This window comes from Ambystoma mexicanum, chromosome 7q, assembly GCF_040938575.1.
Source record: "Ambystoma mexicanum isolate Mex_15411 chromosome 7q, UKY_AmexF1_1, whole genome shotgun sequence".
NCBI classification, from domain to species: domain Eukaryota; kingdom Metazoa; phylum Chordata; class Amphibia; order Caudata; family Ambystomatidae; genus Ambystoma; species Ambystoma mexicanum.
Window position 1 is genome coordinate 660,357,622 of NC_090941.1, and position 22,086 is coordinate 660,379,707.

The 22,086-nt window shown below is 44.6% G+C and overlaps 1 protein-coding gene across 2 annotated transcripts in view; it reads right to left on the reverse strand.

Annotated features, from left to right (window-relative positions):
• PAN3 (poly(A) specific ribonuclease subunit PAN3) overlaps nucleotides 1-7,501 on the reverse strand; it is a 2,094,753-nt gene extending 2,087,252 nt beyond the window's left edge. For both annotated transcript variants that reach the window (XM_069640299.1, XM_069640298.1), the window contains exon 1: nucleotides 7,006-7,501. In XM_069640299.1, coding sequence (XP_069496400.1) covers nucleotides 7,006-7,309 — 304 coding nt within the window. In that variant the 5' untranslated portion in view covers nucleotides 7,310-7,501. The remainder of the gene's footprint in view (nucleotides 1-7,005) is intronic.
• Nucleotides 7,502-22,086: the final 14,585 nt, after the last annotated feature.

Consider the following 22,086-nt stretch of genomic DNA (forward strand, 5'->3'; position numbering starts at 1 on the left):
ATACAACCATCCACACCCTGGCTAAGAAAGGATTAAGGGGGCGCCCCTATGGGGGTTTAGCTATTGGTGTGTCAAATAAAATTAAAAGTAAAATGATCCCAGTAGAGAGTAATCATATATGAGCTGCAGCTATGTCCCTTAGAATAAGAGATGTTTGGGAAGAAATACTGCTAATAAACATTTATAATCCCCCGGGGGCAAAATGTAGAGACCATATACAAGACGTTCTACATGATCTTCGCAGTAATTGGAGGTTAACAAATGATAAATATTTTGTCATTGTAGCAAGGGATTTAAACTGCCGGATAAATTGTGGAGGGGGCACCACTAACCACCGGAATTTAGCCAGCAACAGCCACTGGAAACAGGTTAACACCGATAATGATGGGGAATGCTGGAGCAGTTTCTTCGAATGCTGGGATCTTGAAGTAATCAATGGCAGGACAAGAAGTGATAGACCCGCAAAATTCACTTGGAAGAATGGGAGGAGTGGAAGTACCCTCAACTATATCTTAAGAGTGCTGAAATTGCAATCATTATCGAAGATATGGTGGTGAGGGAATGTATTTGGAGCGATCACGAACCCCTGATATTAAATTTGGGATCTTACATTCCGATGGAGGTAATGGTCAATTTAGGCGAGCTCACAGTTAACCACTCTTTAAATCGCATATCCTGGTCAGCACAAAACGTGCTGAAGGCATCTATGTCATCGGGTGATTGGGGGTTCGATCAGTCTAAGCTATTCACACAGATGTCGCCTGAACAAATAGAAGGATGGATCAGTAACTTCTCTGGTTTGCACGGTTCCTGTAAAATACGGTCGAGACAATCTATGACCGTGCCATCAGAGATAGGAAACGCAAGCTCAGAGGTGATATTGGCGCCATTAGAAAGGGCCTACACCCTTCTGATGTCAAAGCCACCATAATAAGAAAGCTGAAGGCTGCTTATCAAAAATGGCTAAAAATACACAAAAGACATAGGAAATTGGAGAGATGGCAGTTTACAGTTTGATCTTTATGCAGTAAGAACTCCAGCAAAATCTGGTCTATACTAGGGGAGGTGAAAGGCAAGAAGACCATTAATATGGTGAACCCCATTTGCTGTGATAAATGGATTTCCTATCTGGAAAAGCGAAATGCTGGGATCAGCAATAAGATCTATTCTTCTACCTTTTCTAATCCTCCCACTCCCCCCTTTCATGTCTCGTCTCCACTGAGGACCTACAATGCAGAATTAAGGAACTAAACTCCTCACAAGCTCCAGGTCCAAACGGTCTCTCGAATGTGGTGATGAGAAACAACCCTTCCTTTTGGGCCAATCTACTTAAAATTTTGTTTGATAAAATCATGTCTGAAGGTCGTATACCAATATCTTGGCAGGCGGCCATCATCATACCAGTTTTTAAAAAAGGTAGCAGGACCGATCCAGAGAAGTATCGGCTACTATCTATGTTGGACTGTACCGGAAAGATGTTTGCTGCTCTCATTCTTAAATGAACTACAAAAATGGACTGAGGGGGCAGGTATCTTGGACCAATTTCAATGTGGTTTTAGGGCTGGCCACTCCACCTCACATAATTTATTTATTATGAATACTAAGTAATAAGGCCCTGGTTCACGCCAATCCTCCACTATATGCACTTTATGTAGATTTCAGGGCCGCCTTTCATTCAGTTAATCGTTCCCTTTTATGGGAAAAATTGAGGAATTTGGGCTGCCCCGCGCCTTTGCTATATTACCTTGAGCTACTACACACTAACAACACTGTACAAGTTAGGTTGGATAATCAGGGTGCGGTGACTAAACCCATCTCTCTGATGCGAGGGGTAAAACAGGGATGTGTGACGGCCCCCATCTTATATAATCTATTTGTGTCTGATGTGCCTAAATGCTTTTTGGGGATTAACAACTGTCCCCCTAAGATAGGCTCCCACCATTGTCCCATACTGGCTTATGCGGATGACCTGGTGATACTAGACCACACTTTTAGTGGAATACTTAGGTCAACAAACCAGCTATGGCGATATGCAGAATCCAATGAACTTATCATTAACCACAGCAAAACCAAATTAGTATTATATACAGCAGGAAGGGTTGCCAGGCCTCGTATGTTGGTGGGCCCAATTGAAATTGAATACGCTTTCTCATATAAATATCTAGGTGTAGAGTTTGATAATAAAGGAAACTACCACATGTGTATTCAGGAACGTAGAACAAAAGCCGCCCAACTCACAGCACTAATACATAAATTTACGTGTGAACAATGTGGCTTTTCTATTTGGGCTGCACGCCAGCTATATTTGCAATGCCTGGCTCCTATGGTTACGTCTGGATTAGAGTCCTAGATTAACATGAACCTAGGATGGCTACAACTTGTGGAGGGGAAGTTCTGGAGAAAAGTTCTCGGTCTTCCCCAATGCATTGCTATGGCCATGATTAGGCTAGAGTTAGGTTTTCTTTCCCTCAAGGCTATGGTTCTGAGGAAAAGGTTGGAATTCTACATTAGGTTTAACAGACCTACAAATAAGCTCCTCATGACCATCAAAGAGGACACTATTGCAGGCAGACAGGTAAAACTAGAAACCCAGACCAACATTCTGATTGAAGAAATCAGTTGGTCCCCGGAGTGGGGTAGGGAAAATGAACACCTGATTGCCCGCATGCGTGGTCGCTTAAATCTGTGGGATTGGCAGAGTAATTTCACCCACCTCAGATGCCTGAAAAGCTATAGTTTCATCACGTTTATACTCTATACCTATATGAAGCCACAGCCATACCTAAATCTATGCCCGTCGGAACAATTGAGACGTTTTTTTACTACCCTTACGCTTCAATTATTTACCAGTTTTGACAGCCCGAGGTTCAGCGTTGGGCTTGACCACAACAGCAAGGTATTGTAGAATATGTGAACTTCCGACTGTGCCGGAGACGGCATGTCATGTATTAACGAAATGTAGCAGGCTGAAAACAAAGTACACGAAATATCTGAAGGAGTTTGTTCATGACATTGATCATATCAAACACTTAGATTTTTGGAATCAGTGTGTTAATTCCCTAAACCCCAAATTGCACCTAGCACTTTTTCCAGGTGTGGCGTGAGGCCACCATATATCTGAAAGCAAGCACAAGGGTGGCCACCTATATGCACAAAGGATTTACCTTTAGTAAATGGCTCCACAATGCTAATATGGAAGACAATTAGCCACACGGACAGGAATAAAAGGGTAATAGGATAGTCCTATGTCTTGTATCAGGCCCTATTAAGGATCTGATTTGTTTAACCTTCCCGTGCCTTGATCGATTGATTTGTGATGAATCTTATTGTGTTTATAATGAATTTATAATGTTTTTATATAATCTGTATATTGAATACTTTTCTACATTTTAAATTGTTTAATGTAATTATGTGCAAAGTTTTTACATGTTGTACAAAACTATCACATTAATAAATAATAATAATAATAATAATAGAAGTGTTGTGTTTATAGCGAATGGTTTAAAAATAAATGTACTTATATTTTTTTACCTGAAACCTTGAGTCAGTGTTTGCTTGAGTCACAGTAATTGTAGTCCCTTTGTGTAATCTCTGCTACTGCCCATATACTCTTGAGATAAGCCTGGCTGCTCCGCTACTGCTACCATTTTAATATAGTAGTACAGGCTTGTACCAAAGGTAAAAACTTGTATTGCCACCTGTAGTCTTAATTGTGTGTAGTGGTCCCTAAGGGCACTGCACGGGATTCTGCCTAACAATCATCAATAGCCAGTTGTTACCACTAAGCAGTGCCTGGTATGCGCCTTTCCTATGCCTACACAAAACCCCAAACTGTTACCATTGCCAATGTTTGTCTATTTCAGGGAGTACACGTGGCTGATACACCACTTCTGTAGGACTGGTTATGAGAAACACCAGACAATGCTATTTTGGTAAGAGTGTGTGTATTTAAAAAAAAAAAAAAAAAAAAAAAAAAAAAAAAAAAAAAGGAGGTTGGGCATTGTAATGCAGTAATGGCACTGTTGGAACCCAACAGCCAGTTTCATATGGTAGCTTTAAAGCCAGAGAACATCATTAGACCCTTCAGTAAGCAAGGATCTTTGACACCAGAAGAATATGATGCAAAAAGTTTGCCTTTAAGATAGAACTGCATTATGGGCCCTTTGAGCGCCTTCTGTAGAGGTGTGCATCACAGCAAATTTAAGTTTTAAATTCCGTTGGGGATGACTCAGACATTCATACTGCCTAAGATATAACAGTCAGTGATTTTTGTAATAAACACATTAAATTGTTCAGAAACCACAGCACATGCAGGAAAATACGCCAGTACAAACTAAATATATTGGTGTATTCCCCGCCCGACCGACCTCCCTCCCCTGTAGTTTAAGCACTTTAATAATATGGGTTTATTATTATATGATTCTCACGTTTTACTGTTAGTGAGAAAAACTTCCTGTGCACTTCAGAATGTGATGTCCATTGTACTACAGATCTTAAACCCTCTACAAAACCTTAAAAATCTATAGAATTAACATTGTGTTATGAAAATGTATTCTGCCTTTAAACTGTAGTACATACAACTGTAGTCACACTACAAAAATAAAATGTCAAAGCATAAACTTCTAAAAATCCCATTGCCTCTTATTCACAGCACAGACAGCATATTCATGGGTGAGATAACAGAAGTTGAAATGAGAGAGGAAAAAAAGAAGCTAAAATTAGTTCTGTAAGAGCAACATCAAAAGCAATCAAAAACGTCCACACAAATAGTCAGAAATGACAAAACGCAATGTGGAGATGGCAGACTGAAAGTCATCTTCTCTCTATATTGTACCAATAGCTCTGTTACATATTAGGCGACAAAGCACCACAAAGAACAAAAGCCAAGAGTTCACAGGCTGCAAACAATTTCAAAAGTGTATTTAAAGCAAGTACGTTTGGCAAAACAGGCAAAATAAGTCAGTAAACCCTTACTAAAGAATGTAATATCAACAAAGTCATCAATCGTCTGAGGAGTCCCGCTTTCAAAGCCCAATAAAATAATCTTACCATTGAAAGTACCATTAGTCAAGATCTGTGAATTGCTGAACCAGGATTTCAAGTAAAATAAACATTTCTGTTTGGTAACCACGAGTTCGCAAAACGTGAAGTGCAACAAGAAATAGCCATTTGTTTTGGGATAATTCCAAGTACATTCTGTACTAGGCACCTATGGTTTGGGGCAATACCGTACTTTTGACCGAGTACAGCTATCGAATACATAAATACAATTTTTACCAAGAAAATATGAAAAAAATAAAAAGAATGCATTGACATTAAAATTATCAATACACATCTAAAAAAAATACAATCAATGTTTCAATTTCACTGCAAAACGTCATCAAAAATCACGTGCGTCATTTCCAACCATTACATGATTGTACACATTCACTCCTTTCCCATAAAAAATACAGTTACACCGCTTGTAATATTTCACTCGCAGACAAGTATACAAAAATCATCAAAAGATGCCTAACAGTTTCCAGAAATTCGCCATTAGATAGGAGGCAAAATCTTTTGCTTTATTAATACTGGCCCAGGCTCCTTTCACCTCCAATGCTCAGTAGAATAATACATTTCAATCTTACATAATTCTGCCTAATGTTGTTACAAGGGGAACTGCTTAAAGTATTCATACATATAAGGGATATATTTCCAGCTTTGAGATTTGGTCGACAAATCTGTGCCTTTTTGTTAAAGGGCTAATATTTCGATACAAGTTTAACAGATGGTTCCAGAGGTTTATCCAAGTTAACCCCAAAATACTTACTCCAATCATTGTATTCTATCATCAATGTAGATAGTACTCAATATTTGCACTTTATTTAATACTGCACTTCACAAATTAAACCACCAGCAGGGACCACTCGGTGCTTTATCCTTGTGAATCTGATAAATGCAATGTCATATCAATGGAAAACAGTTACTGCTAATTTTACAGCGCTTAATCGCAGGGTCATGGAATCATGCTCACATTTCTTTTTAACTGGTTCCAACAAAACATGCTGGGTAACTTTGTATTTAAACATTTTTACCAAACCTTTTTTCCTTAACACACACCTCAAGCTCTACTACCCAAGCCGCTTAGTAGTATGTTTCTAAAAGATCATGCACTTCTGACCAGGCAATGCGGGTCGCTAAAGCCTCCATTAAGAGTCTAAAAGCACGACCCGCTTTCTGTTGCACCTATTCGCAAATACATATCCAGTAAAATGTAATTAAATGTGAAAAATAAGCACGATCAAATAACTGGCAGCATTTGAGATATCCAGCTCCATCATCCTGGCCAGACGATACCTCATGAACTTGTACTGACAGCTGTCACATAATTCAGCTTCATTACAGAAACTTTGCACCAGTGCAATGCACTATGTTAGCATTAAGGCAAAAATTGCTTAAGTTAAATCCTATATTCTTTCGATGCATGGCTGTACCCTGGGTAACGTTTTGCTTCGAGCTAATGCTGTTCCTTATTAACACTAAGGCAAACATTATACTGGTGCAAAAATGCAATAAAGCAACATATTGTGTGCACGTGGTAAATGTTACCCCCTGCACCAATAACGGGGAAAAGTGCAATAAGGGGACGATGGCCTTTGCAGGAAGTATTAAGTTGTGCAGGTAAACGCAGCAGCGACTAATACGGCCATGGTCTGCCAATTACCCTGGGGCGCCCTGTCACAGCAATGATAGCACCATGACCCACCTGCCCCTAATGAACTTGCACCGACATCGCTCATGAACTACCTGCCCTCTTCCCATCTGCATGAAGCCTAATACTGCAGGCGTATCTTCACATGCCAACTTAAGAGGCAATATTAACAATCGAAATATTTGACTTGTGGCGGAAGGCTCCCTGTCATGCAACAGTCTGGCAGCATCACCGAAGTGCCATGGCTGCACCTGGTGAACTTACACTGACAGCTCCCACAACCCACTCAGTCCTCTCCCCAGGTGGACACTCACGAGCCAATCTCTGAGCCTCCAGGCCGCCAAGCTCGGTCTTCTTTGATCCGGGGGGTCCAGCACCTCCTCCAGGAGGTGGCGGGGAGGCGTAGGTGGGAAGCGGCCCAGGACCTCCACTGAGGCCAAGCATGCCCCCCGAAGATCCTGGGTCTTCGTGCAGGAACTGGCACTCGTCCCCGTAAAAGCAGGTCTTATCCTTGGCGTAGTAGCGGCAGTATTTGAGCTTCAGCCCGGCGGCGGCACAGAGGGAGCCGGTGGGAGACGGCTGCGGCAACGCCGGGGAGGGAGACAGACCGCTGTTCATGGCTGTTCTGCAACCTCAGGCAGGCATGGGTCAGGGTATGGTGGGGGCCGCGACCCGGCTAGCAAGCTGCGCAGGCCACTGGCGGTGTTCACTCCCTGGGGAGTGACGCCCCCTCGGCTCGCGCTCACTCTCTCCTGTGCTGTTTTTTCCTATTCTCCCCTTCCTGAGCAACGGGGGCTTTGCGCAGGTGCGGAGCTAGGCATGCTGGGTCGGCCGGTGAAGCGAGGGAGACTTTGTTTTGGACGAAGAGCCGCGCAGGAGAGAATAGCACCCATAATACGTTCTAAGAAGGTGGCTAGAGGAAAGATGTTCCGTGGCTGTCGCCTGAATGCGGGGGCCATAATGACAACATCTTGGAACTAAACAATAGAAGCGCAAATTCTGATATGTTACAGCAAGATACATTTTTCGCAGTACAGAAAATAGTATTAAAATGCCAGACTGCGTTGTAAAAAGGCACTAAAGGAAAGGCTTTTTAAAATGTATTAACATTTGTTTGATTGAAGCACCTGATGCACATCCATAGCTATGTCTTCTGGGGTTATAATGTTTGCTTTGTTGCAAATGAAGATTGCTTGCCAATTAAATGAAAAAATTGACTTTTCAAAATGGCGGACTTAATAACGCACTATTCCGTTTTCTATGTCTAGACTCCGTCTTTAGTTCTGAAGCAGGGACATAAACACAACAGAGGAGTCAGTGTAGTAACGATCGGCCCTGGTATGCGTTTTAAAGTAATTTTATTCGGAGGACCGCACCGGCGAGGCCCCACCATCAACAACCATATAACCAACAATTCCCACGTTCAAGAAATAACACTCCAAACGTCCATAATCGTTTCTAGAACCCACGATCCATTGGTTCACATTTACGATCTCCCTCAATAGCGAAAATGAGCAGGGGGTACAATAGTCAAGGGGAGCGAAGAGACGGGCAAGGGTAAGAGTTGTCAGGATTAGGAAAATGCAATAATACACTAACTCCGGAGGTCAACATTGGCAGGGACCAACGGTACGACGTTCCCTTACTTCTCGGGGCAATCCATGATCGTTCCCTTTATGTAAGATGAATAATCGTTCCGGGACGGGACATTTTTTTTGGTAAGCTTCCCTACTGGGGACTCGAACCTGAACCCTTATTTATTTATTTATTTACTTATTTATTAGCATTTATAGAGCGCACATCAGTCCTTGGGCATCATGGCGTTGTTACAGAAATACTTGCTGGTTACATAGAAAAAAAAACATATCATTTGTTGTTAACAGGGTCTACATAATTACAGCACTTGGTTGCAAGATCCTGTTGTTTCATATAGTATAAGATCCTGTTGTTTCATATAGTATACTTAGACCTAACTTGGTTACAAGAATTGGAGGCTGGGTGGAAGGAGACAGGAGGATAGGGTTGTGGGAGGGGAGGGAGAGAGAGAGCCTGAAAAGGCTATATGAACAGGGTAGTTTGGAGGGTTTTGCGGAAGGTGGAGAGTGCGGGTTCAGCTCTGAGTGAGTTGGGTAGGGCATTCCATAACTTGGGAGCTATGTGAGGGAAGCTGGTGCCTTCTGCGTTGGCTCTTTTGATGAGTACTCGGAGTTGATTGGTGTGATTACTTCTCTTGGGGTGTGTGGATGGCTCTCTAGTAATGGTGTCTGCTAAGTATGAAGGGACAGTGAGGCTGATGCATTTATGTGTTAGAGTAAGTATCTTGAAGATAATCCTTTCCTTGACTGGAAGCCAGTGGGTGGCTCGCCTAGCCTGGGTAATGTGTTCCCTGGCGATAACAAGCCAGTGTAACACATTGCTGCTGTCTTGAATGCCTGGAGTGTTAAATATTTCAATAGATTGCTTGGGACATAAAACACATTCCCAAGCGGCCAAAAAGCCCAGCTCAGCAGTGATCTGCATATGAATTGCTGTAGGTGCTTCAGTGTTGGCATGTAATGGGAGAGGTGTGTGTGTGTTGCTATATACATGGGCATGTCCCTTAAGAGGTGAGAAAGGTAGGTGATTGGAAGGGGAGCCAGCATAAAGCTGCATGCTGTGGTGGACAATGTCCCACTAAGCATGGTCAATTAATGCATTTTCTTGTACTGTATTTTCTTGTCTTGCTAGAACCTTTGTAAAATGCAGGGTGGAGTGGAGGAAAGGAGGGACCCAGTATGGGGTTTGAGTTTTAGGGGTAGCCGTGAGTATGGGAGAGTGGGCATAAAAGGGTGCGGGGAAACAGGAACATAGTTCTACTACTTTGTGTTTTACACTTCGACCGCTAACTTAATCTTTCTTGATATTTGATATTAGCATCCAATTCTTTCTTGTGGTAAGCCAAGATACTGTGGTACTTTTCCTATACTCAACTATTCTCGTCTGCCTCAATTCTAGCTGGCATAACAGCGTTTCTGTGGTCATAGTATTGTTTAGAAGTTATTTGTTTACGCCTAACTATCCAATGCTGTAACCGTGTCATGTTGGTCGTTTCCTTATTCCCATGGAGTATTCAACCGGCTACTTGAAGACCTAACCCTCATGAGTATGAATGGTGCAACATCAATGGATGAGTGTAGTGTGATCCTAGGCATTCAGGGTTAAAGTACATCCTTCCATGGCAGGGAACTTGCTGCCGCCATTTGTATACTGCCATTTATAAAAACTATTATTTAAACTAACCCATATGTGGCTGTATGGTGCAATGCTGTTTGCAGATGTCTGATTTCATGATCTTTTAAGAATATCTGCATTTCCTCGGATACAAACTGTATTCCATTATCAGTGATGATCTCTTCAGGGATGCCTTCTCTTTCAAATATAGTAGTGAGAAACCTGATTACCTTCTTCGTAGTGACACTTTCTTTAACTACACCCCATTCCGCTCATTTGTAGGTGTAATAGACACTATGTAATGCCAGTGTTTCACATGGGCCTTCTATGTTTATTGCAAGTCTGTTCTACATTAACTCTGGTGTTTCAATGAGTTTTTTGTTTGTTTTATGGCTCAACTCGCAATTCCTTCATTACCTTTCCAGCTCCTGGCTTAAGCTTCTGCTCCCCTCTCCCAAGTTCAAGAACATTCTGTCAAAGCCTTGGGATTTCAAGCAGTTCCACAAAAACCTCAGGGTTCCCTTCCCCAAGTTCAAGACAATTCCATGATACCTTGGAGTTCCCTTCTTGAGTTCAAACAGGCACCTTCTACTTGTTCTCAATCTCTCAAGTTCAAGTTTAGTTCCAGATCAACTTTATACTGCCTTGGTTTTCTTCCCACTTGGTTTTCTCTACCAGTTCATCAGGTTGTTTTCCCTTGGTTTGCTTCAGCAAGCTCTTTGGGTTTTCACAGTTGGGGCTCCCTGGTCGAGGCGCAGTTATTGGACCGCACAGTCCACCCACTACAGGTTACGCAACAAGAAGCCATAGGCTCTGTTCTTTGTTTGTATCAAGATTCACACTTAACCTTCTTATCTTTTCTTGGGGCTCCATGGTCAGACCATTACTGACATACTCTTTGTCTCCCTCCACCCCCATCTTTCTTCCCCGCATCCCCTTTGGTGCTCTCTGTCTTACCTATCTTTTGTAACTGCTTTTCTATCGACTATCCTATCCCTCTCATTAAGTCTGGCAGGTAGAAGCTCAAAAGGGACATACTGGTCTCCAACCCAGGCCTCCATCTCGCTGATACCTATACCAGTGCTTCCTCCAGACATACTCTTTGTCGTTCCCTCTCCAGGCCTATGGACCCTCCATATGGTCTCTGTTCTCTCTCCTTTTTTCTCTTCTCCCCTTAATAGTGGCACCCATTGGGAGGCCTTCCTGGCCCACTTCCGCTCCTCTAAGAACATCATTAATGTCTACTTAAATGACGGCGTCTTGGTCCAGGGCCCTCAGGCCATTGTCCTCCTCTTTGATAGATGCTTCCCATGCGTTATCAATTTCCTTTCCTCGCCTGCTATCCCTTCTTACCACCCTCTGGCTCCTCTGCCGCCTCCTTCCTCTGCCACCTCTTTGGCACCCCTGCTGCTTCTCTGGCCACCCTGTTGCCTCCCCCCTCTGATACCCCTCTGGCACTCTCTTCTCCCTCTCTGACTACCCTGCCTTCTCTTCCTTCCTCCTTTGCCCATCCTCGGGCACCTCCAACACTTCCGCATGGTCTAGATCTGGCCTGTACCCCTCCCCGGAAGTCCTTCAATTGTGGCAACCTGCTCCACATCGCTACTCTCAACTCTCGTTCAGCTGTCAAACATTCCCCTGACATCTGCCGTCTCCGGGAAGAGCTTGATTTGGATGTCCTCGGTCTCACCGAGACTTGGTTCACGGCCAGCTTTGTCACGAGTTTCGACACTCTCCTTCCCAATGGCTACAAGATCCTCTCCGAACCCAGAACCAACTGTCCTGGTGCGGGTGAAGAGTTGATTTTCCGGGGGGGGAATCCCTGCTTCTATCATTCCAGTGCAGCACTACTCCTCCTTTGAATGCCTGGCCTGCAGACTATCTATCTCTGCTGGCCTCTCCCTCACTGTGGCCACTACCTACAGGCCGCCGGGGCAGGCCACCCTCTTCCTCTCTGAGTGGGCGGACCTCTCCTCCTCGCCTTCTACCTCTCAACTTCTCCTCAGAGACTTGAACATCCACCTGGATGCTACCAGCCCTTCTTCACAACTTCTGTGATTCTCTCTCTCTCTCTCTCTCTCTCTCTCTATTCTGCCCTCTGGTCCCACTCACTCTGCAGGGCACACCCTGGATGTTCTGATCTCCTCAGACCGCCCCTTATTTAACCCTCTCACCACTCCTCTCGCTTGGAGTGATCACTTTCTCCTTTCTTCCCACCTCTATCTCTCTTCCTCGCAGGTCAAGCCCACTCCAGCACTGCCACCTACCTTCTCGGTCATCCAACCTATGAAGCGTGTGTCAGTTGAGGCTTTCACAGCTACTTTCTCTCCTCCTTCTGCACCTTTTGGCTGACTCACACCCTAACCCAGCCCTCACTAACCTTCATCTCTGTATCTCCAACACTCTGGATGTCCTTGCCCCTGTCATGAGGATCTGCTTGAAGCCCAAATCCAAGTGCAGCTGCTGGTACGATTGCAAGCTCACCGCCCTTAAACGCAAGTGTAGGCCGGTGGAGGGCATCGGGCGCACCCCCGGACAAACTGGCCTGCTGCCTGCTCCAAAGGCAGTACAGATTCGCTGTCCTCTCTAAGAAGAGAGCCTACATCCAAGCCCGCATCTCTGCAGCATCTAACAACTCAGCCGAACATTTCAAAATCTGCACAGAGCTGGCCAATCCTGCTGCAGTCTCTACCTCTCCTGTTCCCTCCCAGGCCCTCTGCACGCCCTTGGCCTCTCATTTCACTACTAAAACTCAGGACATCCTGTTCACCCTCTCTTCCTCCTCCACCACTCTATCACTCCTAGCCCGTCTCGGGCCACATCTCCTCCTCCTTTACCCTGTTCACCCCTGACAATGTTTCTAGACAATTCCGATCTATGAAAGTTTCATCAAAGCAGGTTCTCCCATGCTCATCCAGACCCATCAAGGACCACATCGACACCCTTGCTCCAGCCTTGGCCGATTTCTGCAATCACTCTTTTGCCACTGGAACTTTTTCCTCCCCCTTAACACTCTCTTGTGCAGCCCCTTCAAAAGAAGCCCTCGGCCGATTCTTCCTCTCCGGCTAACTATCGCCTGATCTCCATCACTCTTTTCGTTGGCAAACTCTTGGAAAAGTTAGCCATCTGCCAGCTTAATATGCATACTGAATTTGTTGGTTGCCTCCATGACCACCAGTCTGGCCTCAGAGCTGCCAGAAGCACAGAAACTGCTCTAGTGAACACCCGTGAAGACTTGCTCTCCAACCTTGACTCTAATCTCCCTTGTGTACTCATTCTCCTCAATCTATCCTCTGCTTTTGACACGGTCAACCATGCCAACCTGCTCAATCGCTACAGCGACAACCTTGGTATTACTGATCAGGCCCTGGCCCGGTTTACCTCCTTACTCACTGACCGACCCTCTCAGGTCCAACTGGGATCTTTCCTCTCTTCTATCCCTCTCTCTACTTGTGGTGTTCTTCAGGGGTCTAACCTCTCTCCCTGGCTTTTCAACCACTACCTGGCACCTCTTGCCCACTGCATCGCTACTTTTTGCTCCGATTTTCAATGCTATTCGGGTGACACTCAGCTCTCTTTCAGGTTCCCCTCAGCCACCTCTGCTTCTTCTCTCATACCAGACTGTCTGACCAAATTCAGGAATGGAGTGCTGTCAATGATCTCTGCTTAATGCCAGTAAGACTGTGATCCTTCTTATTGAGACACCCGCTCCCTCCTTTCCTCTCTCTCTCTCTCCCTCTCTGGCCGCCCACTCTGGCCCTCTTCCTGCTCCTTTCTGTGAGGCTAAGAACCTTGGTGTCATCTTCGACTCCATCCTCTCCTTCTCTCCTCACATCCGTGACATCTCTAAAAAGTCAAAAACTGTCAGCTGCACCGCCTGAGAGGTATTCTTCCTTTTCTCACTTTCCCCCAGAAGCTCGATGTCTCCAGAGCTCTGGTCCTCTCTAGGCTGGATTATTGCAACTGCCTCTTTCTAAATCTTCCTCCCTCTACTCTTCGACCATTACAACTTATCCAGTACAGGACTGCTAGACTTGTCCTTGGCATCAAGTCCGGGGATCATATCTCTCCTGCTCTGAAATCTCTTTTGACTCTTGTGGCTACAAGGATCCAGTTCAAGACCCTCTCCATTGTCCACAAGGCTTTCTGGGGCCTGGAACTGCTCTACCTCCATCTTTCTCTTCCAAAACATCTTCCTGCTCGAGCTCTCGGTTCATCCACCTCCAGCTCTCTGAGTGTCAGACGCTTCGAGCAGAGAGTTGGGGGCAGATCTATCTCCTCGGCTGGGGCCTCCCTCTGGAACAGCCTCCCTGCCTCTCTCAAACTTGAGCAAAACCACCTCTGGTTCCGGAAGCAGCTTAAGAAGACTTTCCTTTTCGCTTCCACTTTCTCTTTTCCTCTCCCCTGCTGATGCACCTGACTACTGCTCCACGCACTGGTCACCCTCTGAACTCGGTCCCAGGCTCCTGCTTGTCCAGTTGCCCTTGCACTGCCTCCGGGCTCCCCGGCACTTTAAGGGTCTGTATCTGCAACCCTAGAGTCCCTTCTCTCTGCACTTATGAGCCATCTGCTGGCTGCACTTGGGAGTTAACTGTACTTCCCCCTTCCACTCTCCCCTGTCACTTCTCCCCTTCTCTCTTCCCCGCACTTGGGCAGTCTGAACGACACAAGGCCTAGTAAGATTGTTTTTTGTCCTCCCTTTGTTTCCCACTCCTTGTCTTGTCGCGCCTAGAAACACAGGCACCTTATAAATGCTGCATCATATCATATCATGGTCTAGGTGCTGTTGTCGGACCGCGCAGTCCACCCACTACAGGCCTCGCAACCAGGAACCCTATGTTCTCCTTCTTAGCCGCCTGGCTAACAAAGTGTCACAGCTCCTCTGCCAGTCTTTGGCCTTGTCACACTGTATTCTTGCGTATATTTAACTTTTATGGCGATGTTTCTCTACCACTTTGTTCTTGTGTTCAATTTCCCATTTCTGCTTTCTTTCGTGATTCATACAGTTTAACGTTTGGCTTTCAAATGGGCAGTATCTGTAGTTCATGCACATTTGTCATAGGCTCATAGCTTTGCCCAAAAGCTCTCATTTAGTTCAGTATTCAATCTGCACAATCTTTCACCCCGCTGCTTGCAGGTTAAATGGCTTTTAATATTTTCTCCAGTTCGGTTTCTCATGTAAAGGCATTTAATTCATTCAACTTCCATTTCGGATTTCCTTTACAGCCCTAGGAGTGCACCAGCTTGAGTGGCTTCGCTCTGCACTCACCAGTCCTTGGCAACTCCACCTGGCAGCTTTGCACCTTGCTTCCGCTTTCACCTGCACGTCTTGTTTCGTTCGTTCGAACCACTTGCACTTTGGTTTCGCTTTGCACACAACCGGCCGCTCTTCTCTTCTGTGAATGCTGTTGGTCTCTTCGTTCATTTGCCAGCCTTGCTCACAGTTCGGATTCGCTCTACACACGACTGCCAGCTTTTCTTTTCTTCTGCGGACACTGTCGGTCACTCTCCCTCCTCTCACTATGCTTGCCGCTCCAACGGCGCTCCTTAGGCCACTGAGGCCTCCCCAATTGGGGCCTCTCGCGGCCCATCGACTCCCGGGCTCCACAGTCCATTGGGGTCCCCTTCTGCTGGCGTCCTGTCTCTATTGCAGGACACACAGCGGCGGCCTCCGGGCAAACAGCCTTCCCTCCTGGTTTGGTCTCCCATAATGCTGGTCTCCACCTTTCTTATACACTTGACAGGTTGCAGGTGTGAATTACAATTTGTAATTGCCTGGTTGCAATTAGCAGAGATCTTGAGCCGTGCCTGACCTTTACAACACTCTGCAGGATTCTTCCTCATCTCATACTAGCACAGTGAAATGTTTTACTAGTGTTCACTACTCCTAGTCGCCTCTTCTTCGTCCCAGTACTAGAGTGGTTTGAATGAGGGGAAATGTGGGGAGATGAGTTGCAATAGCATATAAAGGCCAGTGATGGGTTAGATTGATCTTCATATGGAAAAGGGGGATACCATGTCTCACCTGTCACCCCCATAAGTCTTTTTTTCTTCTACCTCTTCCTGGTGGTCTTAAATTGATAAGATCTCTTGGTGTTTTCTTGGCCCAGGGGACAGTGGTAACAATACCCCATAAATGCTTCTGGGATAGACGGTTCCTCCTGAAATGGAAATAAGGGGTACCATGTCTCACCTAAGGTTGTCTAAACCTCAACCCCCAAGGACCCTCCACTCAGGTGATCCTCCCTCGTTTCTCCACCCCCAGCGGCAGGATCCAAAAGCGATGGACTTTTGGTGGCCACCTGGGAAAAGGATCCAAGGGGAATAGATGCGAGGACGCCCTCAGTTTTCTCACAGTTGCTTTGTCCTGGTGTGCAAATTAATATTGCATTAGCTCTACCATCCATCGACAAATTCTCGGGGAGGCAGACGGCAGACCTTTTGTACTAAAGGTCTGGGTTAAGGGTTTGGGATCCATTCTGATGATGATGGCTAGACCCCAAACTAATGTCTTGAAGTATCTTAGAGCCCAGAATACTCATGAGGCCTCTCTTTCTATAGTGGGGTATCCCTGTTCTGATCCATGAACAGCCCTGGATGTGAAAGCTATAGTTTTGTCTCCACTTTCCACTTTCTTGAACTTGACTACTTGCTCCGCTAAATCCTTCATTGCTAGCATCTACAGTAATATGGTGAGTTCAACAGATCAGCTTGGTACACTTTAAGGGTTGGGGCTTGGTTTATATCAGATTTCATTTCTTCAATGTCCATTTGGAAATCTTCAGACCAATCAGTTTGTGTTCCTCAAATCATTCAACGTTTTGGTTTTTTGTCTGGCAAATCCTGAACAAACTTTGATTATTATTCTGCCATGCCTAGGAATGCCCTTAACTGATCTTTGCTGGTAGGGCACTCTCATTATTGTATCTATTATTCCTTTTCTTGGTTTGATACCATCTCCATTAATAGTGTGGCCCATGTGAAGGCATCATGAAGCAAGACACAGACAACAGACTTAAAGTTCAAACAAAATATATTTATTAATTTAAATGTCAGGGCGGTTGAAGGCCTAACTTGCCCTATTCTAAGGTGGAATTTCCCTACCTAAACGAAACTAAGGAAAATCTGAGTCAAAGAGTTCAACTTAATAGTCCATCTGTGTCCAAAACCTATTCTTCCCCTCACAAATAGAACAGACAAACGTGTAGGGATGTCAAAGTCAAAATAAACATTGTTTAACTCAAAGTCTTCTTCCAGCTCACAGCGTTCCCTCAGCTCCCCTTCACCAGGCACAAAAAACTTCCATGAAAAAGAGTTTTGACGTTTACCTTTCTCCAGTTCATGGTAATATAGTTCAGAACCAATCGTGGGGTTCCTTTCCCCAAGTTTCAAATAACACAATCCAAACAAACAGGGGGACCTGAGACTCCCAATCCCAAGACAGCACATATAGACCTGCCAAGCTTCAGGTTACCCTTCCCCAAGACTTCAATGTCTCACACAGGTTCCTTGGTACTTGTTCCTATGCACCAGGTCACCTTTACTTGGTTTTCTTTATTGGTTTCTGAGTTGATGGTGTGCTCTTGGGCTACTCTGGTTTCTACTTAGCAGTCTTATTGGCTAACTAGCCAAATACAGATACATTTTATGCATTTGACTCTCTATTGTACCATATCAATTAAACCTGATCCTACCTGTCTGGCAAACTATCGCCTCATCTCTATCACTCTTTTCCTGGCAAACTCATGGAAAATCTGGCCATCTCCCAATCTCCCAGCTTACTCTCCACACTGAATCTGTTCACTGTCTCCATGACCATCAGTCTGGCTTCAGAGCAGCCAGAGGCACAGAAACTGCTCTCCTGAACACCCGTGAAGATCTGTTCACTACTCTCGATTCAAGCCTTCCTTCTGTCGTAAGCCTCCTTGACCTTTCCTCTGCTTTTTACACGATCAATGAGGCCACCCTGATCATTCGACTATGTGAGAACCTTGGCATCACAGATCAGGCCCTGGAGTGATTAACCTCCTTCCTCCTGTACGGACCCTCCCAGGTTCACCTTGGGTCCTTTCTCTCCACCAATTCTCTCTCGAGATGTGGTGTTCCCCAGGGTTCTAACCTCTCACCCTGACTCTTCAATTTCTACTTAGCCCCTTTGGCACACCTGATCTCTACCTTCTCTAACTTTCAAACTTATGCGGATGACACTCGACTCTCTTTCAGGCTCCCCTCAGCCTCCTCTCCTCTCTCACTCATTCCTGATTGTCTATCCATGATTCAAGATTGGTGCGCCTCCAACGATGTTGATGACATGACGGTCATCAGCATAGAAAAAAACACTTGGAAAGTATGTCACCGCAAAGTACGATTTTGTTTTTGTTAGCATTTCTTTTAATTAAACACCCTTACCAACCGTGTAGGAAACCACACGGGTGCTGATGGCCATAATGATGAGGAACCTCGGGCGTACCGGTTGGTAATGTCCTGAGGCCCTCGTTAAATTAACTTGGACCCTGGGCCGTTACCACCCAGTACTGCCCAGGTTCCTCATTATTATGCCCATAGTATCAGCACTGTGCACCCAGACTAGTAGAGGTGTTTTTAGAGCTATTGTTTCTTTCTATGTGCTTCCCTCTTCCTATTTTTTTGTTTTGTTTTAAAAGTTTCATTGGCTATTATAACTACAACTGCCAAGGAAGACTATCAGTACCTAGGGTTCTTGTTCATGAGTGTAGTATACAAGGACAAAGTCCTATGACCTCACACATCCTTGAGGTTCTTGCCATAATCTTGATTGAAGACATTATGAGCTGACAATGTTGGAATCCATAGAAATGACAGAATACAGAAAAAAATGAATGGGATATTTATTCGAATTCCGGCTGTTTGAAAATTACAAACAGCCAAAAATGTCAAATATCCCATTTGGTGCCATTATGGTGAACACGGGGAGTTGGGGTGTCCTAGTTGAGTCTGTCAAATCAAAATATCCTATACTAACAAAACCTAATGTTTGCCCTACTGCTTGTACAAAAAGTGTGTAAAGGAGAATATGTATGCAAAGGAAAATCAGTGTTAGAATATAAAGAATAAGTGTGTCTGAGTCAGCTCTCCTGCCCACTTTAGACAGCACGGAATAAGGTGGTCCCTTTAAACGGGATGACACACTCTGGCTCAGGTTCTCAAAACAAAGTCAGTTCAAAATGTGGATCGAGGCCCGCCTGGCCTTCCACATTAAAAGTCTTTCTTTCCAAGTTCCAAAACACAGGTCAACAAAAGGTTCAAGCCGGTCACCCTCAATCAGGCTCAGAAAGTACAATACTTGCAGGTGCTCCCTTCCCCAAGCTTAATTCACATCCTTTAGGGGTTTCCATCCCCTCGCTTATCACACTTGCGGTCTCCCTCAGTCGGGCTCAGACCTTTCCCTGTCGTCGAAGACTTTTGAATGTGTGTGGCTTTTACTACAGACCTCCGCAAGACCACTTCGACTTTCCCTTTAGCTCGCTCTTTTATGTAATTTGCCCCAGTGTCTCTTGGTCTGGTTATTGTGAGAAACCTGAAGGTGTCTCACTGACTAGTCCCCGGGGAGCTGTCATCCAGGTGGCCAGGACACAGCCATCACTGTTGGATCCAGTTCCTGGGGGTGGACCAGTGCAGGAGGATCACCTGGATGGGAGGTGCTCAGGGAGTGGAAGTGGGACACCATCGGGTGTGATGCTGTATCTCCCGTCTTATAACACGTTTCCCCCAGCCTACCACGTAGGATACTCAGACACTCTAACCCCCCCTTTTTCCAGCACAAATACTTTTGCATACCACGAAAGACAACGGACTAACACCAGTGTCGTCTACCTGACATGTCCCAACACAAGGGTCAGGTAAAGTCAGGCAATGGACCAGAATCACACACACCTGACAGCCCTTCCCCAAAGGGATAAAAGTTGGAGCATGAGAGCACACGAAGAGCAAGGAAGACCGCACAACGAGACAGCTATCCAAGCACGGCAGTTCAACAGGAGGAGAAAGGCGGCGAGAACCGAAGGGGTGACACGGAAAGAAGTGACATTGCTCTTTCTGACCCAGACCCAGGAAGCCTCCCTGAAAGGAATCGTAAAACCGCAAACAATAGCCAACTTGCAGCAGATGTCAATGGTACACAGAGCACGCCTACGCTGATCATCAGAACAGGGAGAGACGCTTGCTACCATGGTACCGGCCTTGACTCCAGAGACAAGAAAAGGTTCATCACAGCCTGTGAGTCGATGGGAAATCCGATAAGAAAGCGAACTGTGTTGAACGAAAGTTGAAAAAGACAAATTAAGGAAAGTTCAAAGAACTGTTAACATTAAGGGAAAAACCAGTAGCAGAGGGGTCCGGCACCACGTGAGTGCTCATTGGAGAGACTCTGGTTGATCCCACCTTGATTGAAACTACCAATACCAGTAGGCCCTAGGAGAGCCGCAAGGATAAGGTCAAAGTGGTCATACAGGGGTCTAGCAAAAGCCCCTGTGCAGTCGAAAGTCTTTGGCCTACACAAAAGCTAAGGGAGAGGAATCCTGAATAGTGAGAAATGAGAAAGAACAATATAAGTAGCAAAAATTGACAAGAGTGAACCCGACAGAGGGATGCTGATGAATGTGAACGGGTCACTATGGCAACCGATACCAACACACGCCTGTGACTTCTGGTCTCCCGATCACTGCTGAGCGGCTGAATGAATAGAATGATTCTCCTTATGGAGATATGAAATAAGTATCCCATCAAATACATTACGCATGCAAGAGAAGTTAGAAATTATTTACGAGTAAACAGATCTGATAAAACAGAATGGAAAGAACTGGTATCCTTAGCAACCTGCCCAAACAAATGACAGGAGAGCGGGAGCATTATAAAATAAAGATGTAGCAAAACTACAAAGTTACTATAGTAACTGAGCAACAAGCAGGCAACCCTTTTTGAAGAACATGAAGGGATGCGAGCAGGAGCAAACTGGAGACAGTAATTAATTTTCAATAACCGAACAGTACACATGCCACACAGCAACATGTAGATTAACACAGTACCTTCATTGAAAACTAGTGGATATGAATGAAGCCGCACACAGTAGATAACATACTGATTTATATTTCTATTTTTTGTGTGCTGCATGGATTTAAACCAACAAACACGCACCCGTAGGCTGAAGAAGTCTTCCCCCAGCATAATTTAAGCCCGAAGGGATGCTTGCTGAGGAACACTCAAGTCACAATAAGCGTTGGTACATAATATCAATGAGCATGTGTGCATGCTTTAATATGTGTGAAGGAATATCTCCATTTAGAGATAAGGACTACACATAGTTGAGACAGGATGTTGCAGCTCCTGCCCCCTTTTTGCCTTCTAGGGCTAACAAAGAAGAGTCTTGAACTTTCAGGTTTATAAAAGACATACAGGAGCCTGCTAATAAAAGACTGAATATACAGGAAAGGATTTGTGTCCCCCCCCACCCTTTCTTCAGATTTCCAGAGTCTGTGGAAACCTATGCGGAGCATGACAATAGACTATAGAGGCCAGAAGCACCAGGCCTATACCCTCAAGAATATCGGAGCAAACAATATTGCCTAAACGTTGAAATTGTAAGTACATTTGTATACCAATATGCCCAGTAACACGGAAAGTAATATTCCGTAAATGAATAGTAACAATTAAAAACAAATGAGGATAAACTAAATATATTTCTAAAGAAATGGGAAATTAAAACCCTCTCAATATGTCATTTCAGGAAACACCATTTTTCTATATTAGACCTGAGCATGTGAATTTAAAGACAGGAGTGCTGAAACCAGTTCAACGAGAAGTTTATGAAATGAAACAAGTTCTCAAATAATATATGCAATGTTGAAAAAATAGTGGATAGAAAAGGGATTGTGGAAAGGCAGACAGTGCTCCCCTGTATTAATTCCTTAACATTTTTTTAGAGAACGGAATAGAAGGAATGAAACACGTCGGGATAAATGCAATGAGACATTGTTATTATTTTGAAAGTGAGAATGAATGATACAGTATTTCTATTGCACAGTTGTATGAAATAATGTAGTTTAAGATGTTCAGAAAACTCTTTTTTTGAACTGATGATTACAAACCCACTGTTCCTTATGAACTTGTAAAACAAGGAGAGTAATTAATGTACCTTTATGTGTTTATAC